At 40.0% G+C, this 13,802-nt stretch overlaps 1 protein-coding gene across 1 annotated transcript in view; it reads right to left on the reverse strand.

Annotated features, from left to right (window-relative positions):
- vopp1b (VOPP1 WW domain binding protein b) overlaps positions 1-13,802 on the reverse strand; it is a 47,914-nt gene that overhangs the window by 22,157 nt on the left and 11,955 nt on the right. The window contains exon 2 of the mRNA XM_053635708.1: positions 10,188-10,246. Within this exon, the coding sequence (XP_053491683.1) occupies positions 10,188-10,246 (59 nt within the window). The remainder of the gene's footprint in view (positions 1-10,187; positions 10,247-13,802) is intronic.

Genomic DNA, 13,802 nt, shown 5'->3' on the forward strand with positions numbered 1-13,802 from the left:
GGGTCAGCCTGTCAGTGCTCAGACCATATGCCGCACATTGCATCAAATTGGTCTGCATGGCTGTCATCCCAGAAGAAAGCCTCTTCTAAAGATGATACACAAGAAAGCCCGCAAACAGTTTGCTGAAGACAAGCAGACTAATGACATGGATTACTGGAACCATGTCCTGTGGTCTGATGAGACCAAGATAAACTTATTTGGTTCAGATGGTGTCAAACGTGTGTGGCGGCAACCAGGTGAGGAGTACAAAGACAAGTGTGTCTTGCCTACAGTCAAGCATGGTGGTGGGAGTGTCATGGTCTGGGGCTGCATGAGTGCTGCTGGCACTGGGGAGCTACAGTTCATTGAGGGAACCATGAATGCCAACATGTACTGTGACTTACTGAAGCAGAGCATGATCCCCTCCCTTTGGAGACTGGGCCGCAGGGCAGTATTCCAGCATGTTAACGACCCCAAACACACCTCCAAGATGACCACTGCCTTGCTAAAGAAGCTGAGGGTGAAGGTGATGGACTGGACAAGCATGTCTACAGACCTAAACCCTATTGATCATCTGTGGGGCATCCTCAAACGGAAGGTGGAGGAGCACAAGGTCTCTAACATCCACCAGCTCCGTGATGTCGTCATGGAGGAGTGGAAGAGGACTCCAGTGGCAACCTGTGAAGCTCTGGTGAACTCCATGCCCAAGAGGGTTAAGGCAGTGCTGGAAAATAATGGTGGCCACATAAAATATTGACACTTTGGGCCCAATTTGAACATTTTCACTTAGGGGTGTACTCACTTTTGTTGCCAGCGGTTTAGACATTAATGGCTGTGTGTTGAGTTATTTTGAGGGGACAGCAAATTTACACTGTTACACAAGCTGTACACTAACTACTTTACATTGTAGCAAAGTGTCATTTCTTCAGTGCTGTCACATGAAAAGATATAATCAAATATTTACAAAAATGTGAGGGGTGTACTCACTTTTGTGTGATACTGTACAGTGAGGGAAAAAAGTATTTGATCCCCTGCTGATTTTGTACGTTTGCCCACTGACAAAGAAATGATCAGTCTATAATTTTAATGGTAGATTTATTTGAACAGTGAGAGACAGAATAACAACAAAAAAATCCAGAAAAATGCATGTCAAAAATGTTATAAATTGATTTGCATTTTAATGAGGGAAATATATATTTGACCCCTCTGCAAAACATGACTTAGTACTTGGTGGCAAAACCCTCGTTGGCAATCACAGAGGTCAGACGTTTCTTGTAGTTGGCCACCAGGTTTGCACACATCTCAGGAGGGATTTTGTCCCACTCCTCTTTGCAGATCTTCCCAAGTCATTAAGGTTTCGAGGCTGACGTTTGGCAACTCGAACCTTCAGCTCCCTCCACAGATTTTCTATGGGATTAAGGTCTGGAGACTGGCTAGGCCACTCCAGGACCTTAATGTGCTTCTTCTTGAGCCACTCCTTTGTTGCCTTGGCCGTGTGTTTTGGGTCATTGTCATGCTGGAATACCCATCCACGACCTATTTTCAATGCCCTGGCTGAGGGAAGGAGGTTCTCACCCAAGATTTGACGGTACATGGCCCCGTCCATCGTCCCTTTGATGCGGTGAAGTTGTCCCGTCCCCTTAGCAGAAAAACACCCCCAAAGCATAATGTTTCCACCTCCATGTTTGACGGTGGGGATGGTGTTCTTGGGGTCATAGGCAGCATTCCTCCTCCTCCAAACACGGCGAGTTGAGTTGATGCCAAAGAGCTCCATTTTGGTCTCATCTGACCACAACACTTTCACCCAGTTGTCCTCTGAATCATTCAGATGTTCATTGGCAAACTTCAGACGGGCATGTATATGTGTTTTCTTGAGCAGGGGGACCTTGCGGGCGCTGCAGGATTTCAGTCCTTCACGGCGTAGTGTGTTACCAATTGTTTTCTTGGTGACTATGGTGCCAGCTGCCTTGAGATCATTGACAAGATCCTCCTGTGTAGTTCTGGGCTGATTCCTCACTGTTCTCATGATCATTGCAACTCCACGAGGTGACATCTTGCATGGAGCCCCAAGCCGAGGGAGACTGACAGTTCTTTTGTGTTTCTTCCATTTGCGAATAATCGCACCAACTGTTGTCACCTTCTCACCAAGCTGCTTGGCGATGGTCTTGTAGCCCATTCCAGACTTGTGTAGGTCTACAATCTTGTCCCTGACATCCTTGGAGAGCTCTTTGGTCTTGGCCATGGTGGAGAGTTTGGAATCTGATTGATTGATTGCTTCTGTGGACAGGTGTCTTTTATACAGGTAACAAGCTGAGATTAGGAGCACTCCCTTTAAGAGTGTGCTCCTAATCTCAGCTCGTTACCTGTATAAAAGACACTTGGGAACCAGAAATCTTTCCGATTGAGAGGGGGTCAAATACTTATTTCCCTCATTAAAATGCAAATCAATTTATAACATTGTTGACATGCATTTTTCTGGATTTTCTTGTTGTTATTCTGTCTCTCACTGTTCAAATAAACCTACCATTAAAATTATAGACTGATCATTTCTTTGTCAGTGGGCAAACGTACAAAATCAGCAGGGGATCAAATACTTCTTTCCCTCACTGTATATATCTGCATAAATATTACCTAAAATATCATCAGATTTTCACACAGGTCCTAAAAGTAGAAAAAGAGCCTACTTAAACAAATGAGACAAAAATATCATACTTGGTCATTTACTTATTAAGGGAAATGATCCAATATTACATATCTGTGAGTGGCAAAAGTATGTGAACCTTTGCTTTCAGTATTTGGTGTGACCCCCTTGTGCAGTAATAACTGAAACTAAACATTTCCGGTAACTGTTGATCAATATTGCACATCGGCTTGGAGGAATTTTATGCCATTCCTCAGTACAAAACAGCCTCAGCTCTGGGATGTTGGTGGGTTTCCTCACATGAACTGCTTACTGCAGGTCCTTCCATAACATTTTTCTTGGATTAAGGTCAGGACTTTGACTTGGCCATTCCAAAACATTAACTTTATTCTTCTTTAAACATTCTTTGGTAGAATGGCTTGTGTGCGTAGGGTTGTTGTCTTGCTACATGCCCCACTTTCGCTTGATATTCAATTCATAGACAGATGTCCTGACATTTGCCGTCACCATGTTTCACAGATGGGATAAGGTTCTTATGCTGGACTGCAGTGTTTTCCTTTCTCCAAACATAATGCTTCTCATTTAAACAAAAATGTTATATTTTGGTCTCATCTATCCACAAAACATTTTTCCAATAGCCTTCTGTCTTGCAGAATTACAGCAATGTTCTTTTTAGAGAGCAGTGGCTTTCTCCTTGCACCCCTGCCATGCACACCATTGTTGTTCAGTGTTCTTCTGATGGTGGATTCATGAACATTAGCCAATGTGAGAGAAGCCTTTAGTTGCTTAGAAGTTATCCTGGGCTCCTTCGTGACCTCGCAGACAATTACATGGTGCTCTTGGAGTGATCTTGACTGGTCGACCACTCCTGGAGTCCAAACTCTTTAGAGATGGTTTTGATGCCTGATGAGCATCAACAACTCTTTTTCTGAGATCCTCAGAAAGCTCTTTTGTTCATGCCATGATACACTTCCACAAACATGTGCTGTGAAGATCAGATTTTGACTCAGACCTGATCGCCATCGCATTGATTGAAAACACCTGACTCTAATTTCACCTTCAAATTAACTGCTAATCCTAGAGGTTCACATTCTTTTGCCACTGACAGATACAACAATCTCTCCTATTCTGCATGTCTGGGCTATGGGTAAGGTGGCAAGACAGAAGTCATCAAATAAATAAAAACATCCAGACCCACCTAAGTCACCCCAAACCATGTGCCAAAATGTGGTATAGTCTGATGACATTTTTGGGCATAATTTTAAAAGATATTTTTGTCACAAAAGCAAGACAGTTTGTCACCCAAAGAACACTATAAATTCAGTGAAGCATGGTTGTGGCAGCACCCTGCTAAGGGGCTGCTTCTGTTCAGCTGGGACTGGGGCTCTAGTCAAGACAGATGGAACCATGAATAGCTTCAAATCCCAATCTATTTTGTCACCTAACCTGCAAGCCTTTGTAAGACAGCTGAACATGAAGAAAAAAATTCACTTTCCAGCACAATAATGACCCAAAGCACAAATACACGTCAACAAAGCAATGGCTTTAGGAGAAGATGATCAATGTTTTGGAAATGCTCAGTCAGACAGGAAATCCCCTCACCATTTGATAGATATGTTTTTGACAGGAAGCAAAAAGTGCTTTAAAAAGTATTATTTAAGGGGTGTGCACACTTGTGCAACTATGTTGTAACATTAAAATGGAAAAAAAAAGGTTCTGACATGATTTATATTGGTTTCTTTTTTTTTTACAGTACAAAACCCAGCAATTTTAACAGGTGTGTACTGTAGCATCATCCAGGTGGATGCTACACACTGGTGGTGGTTGAGGAGATTTCCTCCCATACAATGTAAAGTGCTTTGAGGGCCTAGAAAAGCTCTATATAATTCTACTGTATTTCGGATAAGACTCTTATTTAAAAATTACGAAAACTGCCAAACAGCAGCTTTAAATGGTGAATGTTTAACAGAACACCAAACTCATGACCAAACTAATATTGCCTTCTTTTAGATTTCTTATTCACAATGTTCAATACCAAAATGACAAATCTGAATCTAAATATTAATGTAAATGTTGTGAGCTATGCATTGATACCTAGTTAAAGACTTCATTTGAGCCTCATAATACTGATGTAATAATATGACCCCTGTTCCATCAGAAAGTTCTGCTTGATTATACTTCTACTGGATCAACATTAGAAACAATTACAGATCACAAATGCAGCTGCATATCTGCCTTTAAGAGTGTGTGTAGTGTGTGTATGTGTATGTAATAGTATTGTAATAGTATCTGTCCACATCATTCTTATTAAGCCATGGATGAAACCTTGTTAATGCACTGCTCATTAGCAAGAGTCAAGATGATCAAGATTCATTGTCTAGCAACTGATAGATATTAGATTTTAGCCTCCAATTTTATATCACAGACAGCTGTCACTGCTTCCAAACCAAGATCTGTACTTGTATTACAGTGAAATATGCTGCTGTCTTTGTTCCAATGGGTGTGGAAATGAAAATGATGGATATTCTGAACCCGACACTGCAACTATGTTAGAGTGAATCTGCTGTTTAATCTTGCTGTTAAGGGCACATGTCAAACATTGTGACAATAGCTAAAAAAGAAAGGCTGGAAAATGTGAAATCTGTAATACTGACATTTCAGCTATGACCGTAAATCAAAAGGGTGTTGGGGAAAAAAGGCATGTCAGAATGCAATTTTGAAAAAAATTACAGTTAGAAGTATTCTGTTCTGGGTTCACAAACTTTTAAAAGGTCCTCTGTTAAATTCGCAGCTATAAAAAGACAAATGTTTGAATGGCTTCCTATGTGTGTGACACCATGGCAATTTTCTGGAGGATCTCCGCTTCCACTGAACAGACTGAAGAGGATAATTACCCACTGATAATAACCTTTCCATAAAATGCCTCAAATTGAGGAGTCCAATTACTGGCACTTTTTCAGAGACAATAGCTGCCTTTTAAAGAGCAGGGTGGCATGCTCAGAGAATCTGATATTTACTTGGCTCAGTCAGGTGTAATGGATCTCTGCCTGAAGAATCACACTCCTACAGTTATTCACGACATTGCAACCAAAAACACACACCACCTGCTTCTAAGCTGTGAGAGTGGAACAGGATACCACCCTTAATATTCTTTATCACAAGCAATATGAAGTATTTTATGGTTTGCTGGAATGAGGAATAATGTATGAAAATACTATTTTCCTAAAATAACACATTTGTATGAAATTAGGTAAAAAAATTTCCAAGAGGTTTCACTTGAGAACCCTACAGCTCATTGTTTCCCTATAAGAAACAGTTCACACTAGAAGCATTTTGGACAACTGAGAACACTTATGTATCCAAACAAAGGGGTATATCTCCTAAGACAAAAGATTAAATGGTGTATTGTATTGAAAACAAACCTTTAATATCCATCCATCCATCCATCCATCCATTCATCCATTTTCCATACCGCTTATTTTACACAGGGTCATGGGGGAGCCTGGAGCCTATCCCAGGGAAAGCAACACTCCTAAGTTGAGAAGATCGAGTGCCTGGGGTGGAACTTCATTTCCTCACCACTAATAAATCATGCAGGGACTCATGCATCACCTCAAAGACAGCTTGCCTGCTCTGGCAGTTAAGATAAGACAGAGGTCAGTGTGCTCTCGGTGGCATCGGTGGTGCTGCACAGCACACAGTAAAAATCAGATTTTTCTGCCTATAAATTATACTATATGGCCCAAAGTATGTGGACACCTGACCATCACACCGATATGTGCTTGTTGAACATCTCACTCCATATTTAGTCCCCGTTTGCTGTTAAAATAATCTCCACTTTTCTGGGAAGACTTTCCTCTATATTTTGGAACGTGGATGTGGGGATTTGTGCTCATTCAGCCACAAGAGCATTAGTGAGGTCAGGCACTGATGTTGGGTGAGGAGACCTGTTCCAGTTCCCCAAAGATGTTCAGTGGGATTGAGGACAGGCAAACCATGTCTTCATGTAGCTCACTTTGTGCACAGGGGCATTGTCATGCTGGAACAGTTTTTAGCCTCTTAGTTCCTGTGAAGAGAAATTGTAATGCTACAGCATACAACGACATTCAAGACAATTGCGTGTTTCTAACTTTGTGGCAACAGTTTGAGGAAAGACCACATGTGGGTGTGATGGACAGGTGTCCACAAACTTTTGGCCACATAATGTAATCTGACACCTCAACCTCAAGAAACAATAACTATATTTCACCAAAATGATGTGAAAATGTTTTATTTACTTAATCTTTAGTCTTACGTTGGCAAGATCTACAGAGTTCTGCGAAGATCTACAAAGATCATGTTGGGTAAGGAGCCGGATTATCAAATGTAGTGGTAAAAACAGTCTGCCTGAAGATGTCTAAAACCTTGCCAGCTTTCTCACACAGGGAATGTCATGCTTTGATCAAGTTCTTTGATAGTCATGAGACATAGCAAAATTGAGATTAGGTCTCTCCCTTTTCACTTCTGAGGGTAACAAGACTTTTAAAAGGACTTGTGGTGGATACATGTTTACAACCTTTGGTTTCACTACAAATAGTAGAAAATGTCAAAGTTTCACCATGTGAATGTGTTTTGTATGTAGAATGTCTAGTTACAGTAGCATTAGATCCAGCTGCACTAAACGAAATGACTGTGTTGCCTTAAAAAAGTTTTTCCCTTCAATACTTTCCATCCACTAGAAATATATCTCACCAAACATAGACAACAGTCCATAATGAAAAGAACAACACTGCTGGCTTTCTCGATTTGTCTCTGTACGCCTGCATACTGATATGAAATAAACCCAACTACAAGGTTAAAGTACACAATGTCAGCTATTAACAGTTATGGATGAAACATAAAGCAGTAACTCTTTTTATTCAACAATACCCCATATTTCAGGGCTCCAGCAAAATAAAGTGATGAGCTGAGCCTTTGAGAACACACACCCGCAGAGGTAATAAATAGCACTGTAAATTTTCTGCTATGACTCAAACACTGTGGCCCTGATTCCACCCACACACCTGTCCACAAGAGTTAAATCAGCAAACTGTGCTGCTGCCGTGCGTCTGTATCAGACCTGAATACATGAACGTGGAATGGGGCAAAAAAAAAAAAAAAAGATCTATGGTCCGACACCAGACGTGACCATGGGGCCAGCTTTCATCATCTTTGAGAGGTTTCAAGGACTGTTTTAGCCTCTTAATGCAAAACTTTAATCTTGTAGAAACATGGACCCTTATGAAGAGGACATAAGAAGAATGCTGAAACATCAACAAAAAAGCTTTCCTCCATTCACTTTTCAGTTCACCTGCTTGATTAAAACCACTGATGTACTGTATGTTTTGTAGTCTATGAAGCAGCCTGTAACTGAGGCTACCAAGCTAAAAAGTGGTGTGTGTAGTACATGGATATGCACAAGCTCTAAGGTGTAATAAATACAGAAGCTTGACTGTGAAAGGTAGAAAAAAAAAACACTTAAGAGTACATAAGAGTCCACTCAATCTCAGCAAATGATTTACTATACACAATTTGGAAGCCAGCACAGCAAAAAAGCTCAATCCCTTTTCTAAACTGTTAATCTTAAAATCACCAAAGTGGTTAGAGAAATCAAATCAACAATTAAGAACTTGATTATAGTTTTTACCATAATGTTAGCCTATAGCACGGATTGTCCACTAGTGGAAAGAATTGCCGAGGATTGAACTGAGCACTTGAAAAATACTGTAGCACAGCCGATCAACATAAAAAACAAAACAAAAAAGCAGTCTGTAGTTCAACAAATTCAGTTTTTTAAACATAAACCAGAGCAGTTTCTGTAGCAGATCCTCTGTTGAGTCCAATAACATGCATATATGTAAATTATTTAACTGAGTGCAGCTCACAGAGAAATGAAAGTGTTCTCACAGACTTCAGATTTTTCTTTTAATTCAATTACCCTCTCTGGTCTGATAAGTGAAATGAAGACATGACTTGTTTTTTTTAAATAAAAAAAAAATCAACGAAAAAAACAGTATGTTGACAGATGTTTAGACAGGGATGTATGTTTTCTACGTGAGAGCACCTGGGCATGGCCTGTATCCATTGTTTGTAGCTTTGTGATTACTTTCGATAAAATGTCAAGATTTTCTCTACTTGTTGCAAGTAGCCTTTTTTTTCAGCTGTGTTTGTTCAATTCAATTCAATTCTATTTGCATAGCATCATTCCCTTCATACACATCATAACATTATTATCTTCCCTACATACACTGCCACGATAGTGATGTTTATTGTTGATTATTATACATTATCAGACCTGCCAACTGTCACGCATTTTGCTTGGCGCTTCCGCAAAAACAATGGAGTACGCTTGGATGAGATATCACTTAAAAAATATGACAAAACAGCAGTATTTTTCTCCTCCATAAAACGGGAGATGACTGACATGTCAATCTGGAATGATTTTCGCAGTTGTTTCTACCCTCTTCCCACATCTCATGTGCTCTTGACTAGGCTCCCTCTCTTTCTGTAAAGCTTTTGAGTTTAATAATGTTAAATAAAATCTATCAGGGTATATTCGACCTAACTAACATTAGACAAGTATACATTTAACATTAGTTTACTATGTTTTATTAGGGATTCCCCTAAAAAAAAAGGACAAAGATTTTGAAGCAAAAAGATAAATAGGCCTACAAGGAAGATTCAAGTCTAACACGTTACAGATAATGTTAATGGTGATGATAATTAGAAAGTGATTAAATACGCTGCCTTTTTTTTTTTTTTACCGCCCCGCTCCTGTGCTCTCCTACTCAACACTGTGATCAGCATCAGCAGTGAAAATGGCAGGCATATGTACATTAGACAACTAATTTGTAAAATGATTATATCGAAATGTACATATTTGCTGAATGCAGAATCACTTACAAATCCACCATCCAAGTACAGCTGAGGTCATAAGTTGACATGATTCTATTTTATGAAAATTTTTTGCAGATTCTGCAAGGCATATGTAAACTTGTGACCTCGACAGTAGGTTTTCATGATTGCCATAGTTCCGACTGCACGGTTGATAATAGTGTGTGTGTGTGTGTGTGTGTGTGTGTGTGTGTGTGTGTGTGTGTAGAATGTAGATTACTAGTGTTCTGTGTAATGACAATCTAATCTCCTTTTCCTGTACAGGGGCAGATGGAGCTCTAGTTGGACTTGAGCCAGGTCTGCCTCCTGTAGCCAGCGAGATCTGGTGTTATCTCATTACCTCTGTGATCCTTTTTCATGCGTGGGTCTGCTCGGTTCCTAATGAACACACTCCGACACTGGAGCTAACAGTCAGTGAGAATAAATAGCAGGCTTAAACAGAGGGGATGTGCACTGGTCTCTGTATTAAAGCTAGCCTCAGATTTCTATACAACTCCTGGACAGCATGGAATAATGAGGTTACTATAAGAATCGTCTATGACCTGGCTAGTTAGGATAACACACGTTTGTGGGTAGTAAAAAGAAAGAAGTACAATACAATAAATGGACTTAAATGATCAAGGGGATTGCTTTTATAAGGTGAAAATGTACTTACATGAAGTAGGTGGGATATCCTTCTTGAAAATACCAACAGTACTTCTTTGCTTCTATACACTGAAATAAAATCAAATGGATTGAGTCAAAAAAGACAGAAATTTTGTAACAGTTAGAGTATATTAATGAGCTGAAATGATGTTTGGTAAATGTGGTTCATTCAAATATATCTGTTTTATTTCCAAAAATAACACTGCCACTTTGACACAAGAAATAATTATGATGAATATGACTGTCCTTAAACGAGGTACATTTATTTATTAGGGTCCTAATTAAAGGTAAAAATAGCAAGCTTGTCTCTACATGCATTGTACCACTAACAAACACACTGGACAAAAGTCTGACAGACTCAAGCTACCAACGCCCACGCAGGCACAAATGAGCTCAGTGGTGGACTGCAGTCAATGCGAAGGTGATTTGCCCTTGTGCAGTCGACCCTTTCATTCTGACAGCAGTAGAATTATGCACGTTTGCAGTGAAGTCAATGTCTGTGGAGTTTAACCATCTGTCACAGTGCATCATTCTGAGAAGCGCTCGCGAGAGTCTGGCCTTCAATTTGGGTGTGCTGGGTGAAAGTTCTTAATGGGGCAAACACAAACACTTTACAGACTATATGACAGCAATACATACTCCCAGAAAGAGAAATGAGCTGTCATATTTTCTTTATGAACCCTGTTATTTTGGGTGTGAGCAGCACAGTAATGAGGCAGAGAGCCAGATGCAAAAAAGGATGACCAAAAAGAACACACAATGCTGTATTATTATTATTATTATTATTATTATTATTATTATTTATTACTACTACTATTCTGTCTTGGAAACACTGTTCATAAGACAGGAATTCACCCTGGATGGGATGAATCACAAGGTACCATGCACGCACACACACACACACACACACACACACATTCACCCCTTGAGGCATGTTTTAAGATGGTGGGAGGAAACCAGAGAACCCAGAGAAAACCCACATGACCATGAGGAGAACATGCACAACTCCATACAGACAGTAACCTGAGCTCAGGATCGAACCGAGGACCCTGAAGCTGTAATGTGACTACATTATTATTATTGTTGTAGTTGTTGTTTTGTTGTTATTATTATTTTAATGACTTCTTTTATGGAGTGTTTACAGCAAATGCAGTGCCAGCACTTATTACCATACTAGATCCCCTGGAGTAGAGAAAAACAGATCACAGATGCTGTACTTCATCTATTGCAACTGCAGAAGTTTGGACTTGGAGACTACAAATGTTTGTCTGGCTCATTAGTTCAGTTCCTCCAGAGAAGTCGTCAGTCCATGTTATTCAGTCATCTATTCAGTTCTGAGAACCAAAGCCTACAGTCCTAAGTAGCCTGTACAGTATATCACAAATGATCCATAATTAAACTTAACAATATAGCACTACAATCATCACACAAAATATTGTTAATGTGAACATGTCTAAATATCCTAACTACCACTGTATGTCATTTGAATGATGAGGTTGAGAAGGTAGGCAGCAATTTGGGGCAGCTTTTACATTCATGAGATAAAGAATGTCTCATTTGGAAGAAATAATGGTAAATGGTCTGCAATTTTATAGCACTTTTATCCAAAGCGCTTTACACTGTGTCTCATTCACCCATTCACACACACACTCACTCACACACCAGTGGTAGCAGAGATGCCACACAAGGTGCTAACTTGCCATCGGGAGCAACATGGGGTTCAGTGTCTTGCCCAAGGACACTTCGGTATGTGGAGTCATGTGGGCCGGGAATCGAACCACCAACCCTACGATTAGGGGACAACCCGCTCTACCACCTGAGCCACAGCCACCCCTTAATATAAATAATATGGACAGCTTTATTGTTCACATATTTATTTTGGATTTTTACATTTAAATGGCACCAATGAGAAGAAGCAATGGTAAAGAAATGTAGTATTGTTCTTTATATAGTACGTCAGTGCTGTTGGATTCTCTGATTAGTCAATAGGTGTTGATTTCTATGACAGCAGCACTGACAGCAGGCAAATTACTGGTATATATTAATGCACTCATTTAATGTTTCTATAGTAACAACTTGCACAGGTACTTGTATGGTGGATGGTCCACATACAGTGGGGGAAATAAGTATTGGATGCGTCAACATTTTTTTCAGTAAATATATTTATAATCAGGCTATTCACATGAAATTTTCACCAGACATCAGTATTAATTCAAGAAATCCGGAAATATAAAGAATTCACAACATTAAATTCCATAAGTAAAGTTATGTGTAATAAAGTGGAATGACACATTAAAAAAGTATTGAAGACGCTAACTGAAATTTATTTATTACTTAGCGGAGAAGCCTTTGTGTCACGGTCTCCCCTTTAGGCAGCGCGCTTGTCGAGCCGGAGGGCGAGCGCGGACTATCTACTATTATACTATACTATATATATCATTGTCTATCTTGACCTGTGTCCCTGTACCATGTTTTGTTTCATAGTTTATGTTTAGTCTTAGCCACAGTATTTTGACTAGCTGTCTTAGTGTCTTTGTTTTGTTGTTTGTTTGTTTCTTAAACTGTTTGAAGATCTGTGCTTGCTTCTGTATCTACCTTTGAAACGTGACACTTTGTTTGTAATGACAGCTTCAAGACGCTTCCTGTATGAATAAATTAATCGGCAGTGTTCGGGTGTGATTTTGGCGCATTCTTCTAAACATATTGTCTTTAAATCTTGTTCAATTGGATTCAAGTCAGGTGACTGACTGGGCCATTCTAATGCCATTCTGAAACCAATTGAGAGTTTCCTCTGCTGTATGCTTTGGATCGTTGTCCTGCTGGAAGGTCCACCCACGTCTCACCTTCATCATTCTGGAGGATGGCAGCAGATTCTTCTCAAGAATCTTCCGGTAAAGAGTAAATTCATCGTTCCTTCAATTATATGAAGTCTGCCGGTACCATGTGATGAAAAACAGCCCCACACCATGATGCTTCCACCTCCAAACTTTTTTGTTTTAAGGGTGATGTGCAGTGACATTTCTTCTCCAAACATGGTGTGTAGTTGACAGCCAAAAAGTTAAATTTTGCTCTCGTCTGACCAGTCTACACTCTCCCAGTATTTCAAAGGCTTGCCCAAATGAGTTATAGCAAACTTTAAACGAGCTTCGACATGCCTTTTCTTTAGTAATGGAGTCTTGCGGGGTTAGTGTGAACAGTGGAGTGGATTGCCTATTGTTTTCTCTGTGACGATGGCACCTGCTGCCTCCAAGTGATTCTGGAGCTCTTTCCGAGTGGTCCTTGGCTCTTGGGCTACTCTTCTGACTATTCTTTTGACTCCCTGGTCAGAAATCTTGTGAGGAGCTTCTGTATGTGGCTGGTTGGTGACAGAGTGATGTTACTTCCACTTGCGGATAATGGCCCCAATGGTGCTTACTGGAAGATTCAGAAGGTCTTGAGAGAGCTCTTTGCTTTTACCCATCATGAGATGTTTCTTGTGTGACACTTTGGTAACAAAAAGCCTTTTTATAGACCATCAATTTACTAACCCAGCTGATATTAATTTGCACAGATAGGAGGTATAATTACTTATGGATTTCAGATGGTTCCTTGCCTTACCTTGCCTTGGAGAACTGCTTTTTCTTAG

Source organism: Ictalurus furcatus, chromosome 1 (assembly GCF_023375685.1).
Source record: "Ictalurus furcatus strain D&B chromosome 1, Billie_1.0, whole genome shotgun sequence".
Taxonomy (NCBI): domain Eukaryota; kingdom Metazoa; phylum Chordata; class Actinopteri; order Siluriformes; family Ictaluridae; genus Ictalurus; species Ictalurus furcatus.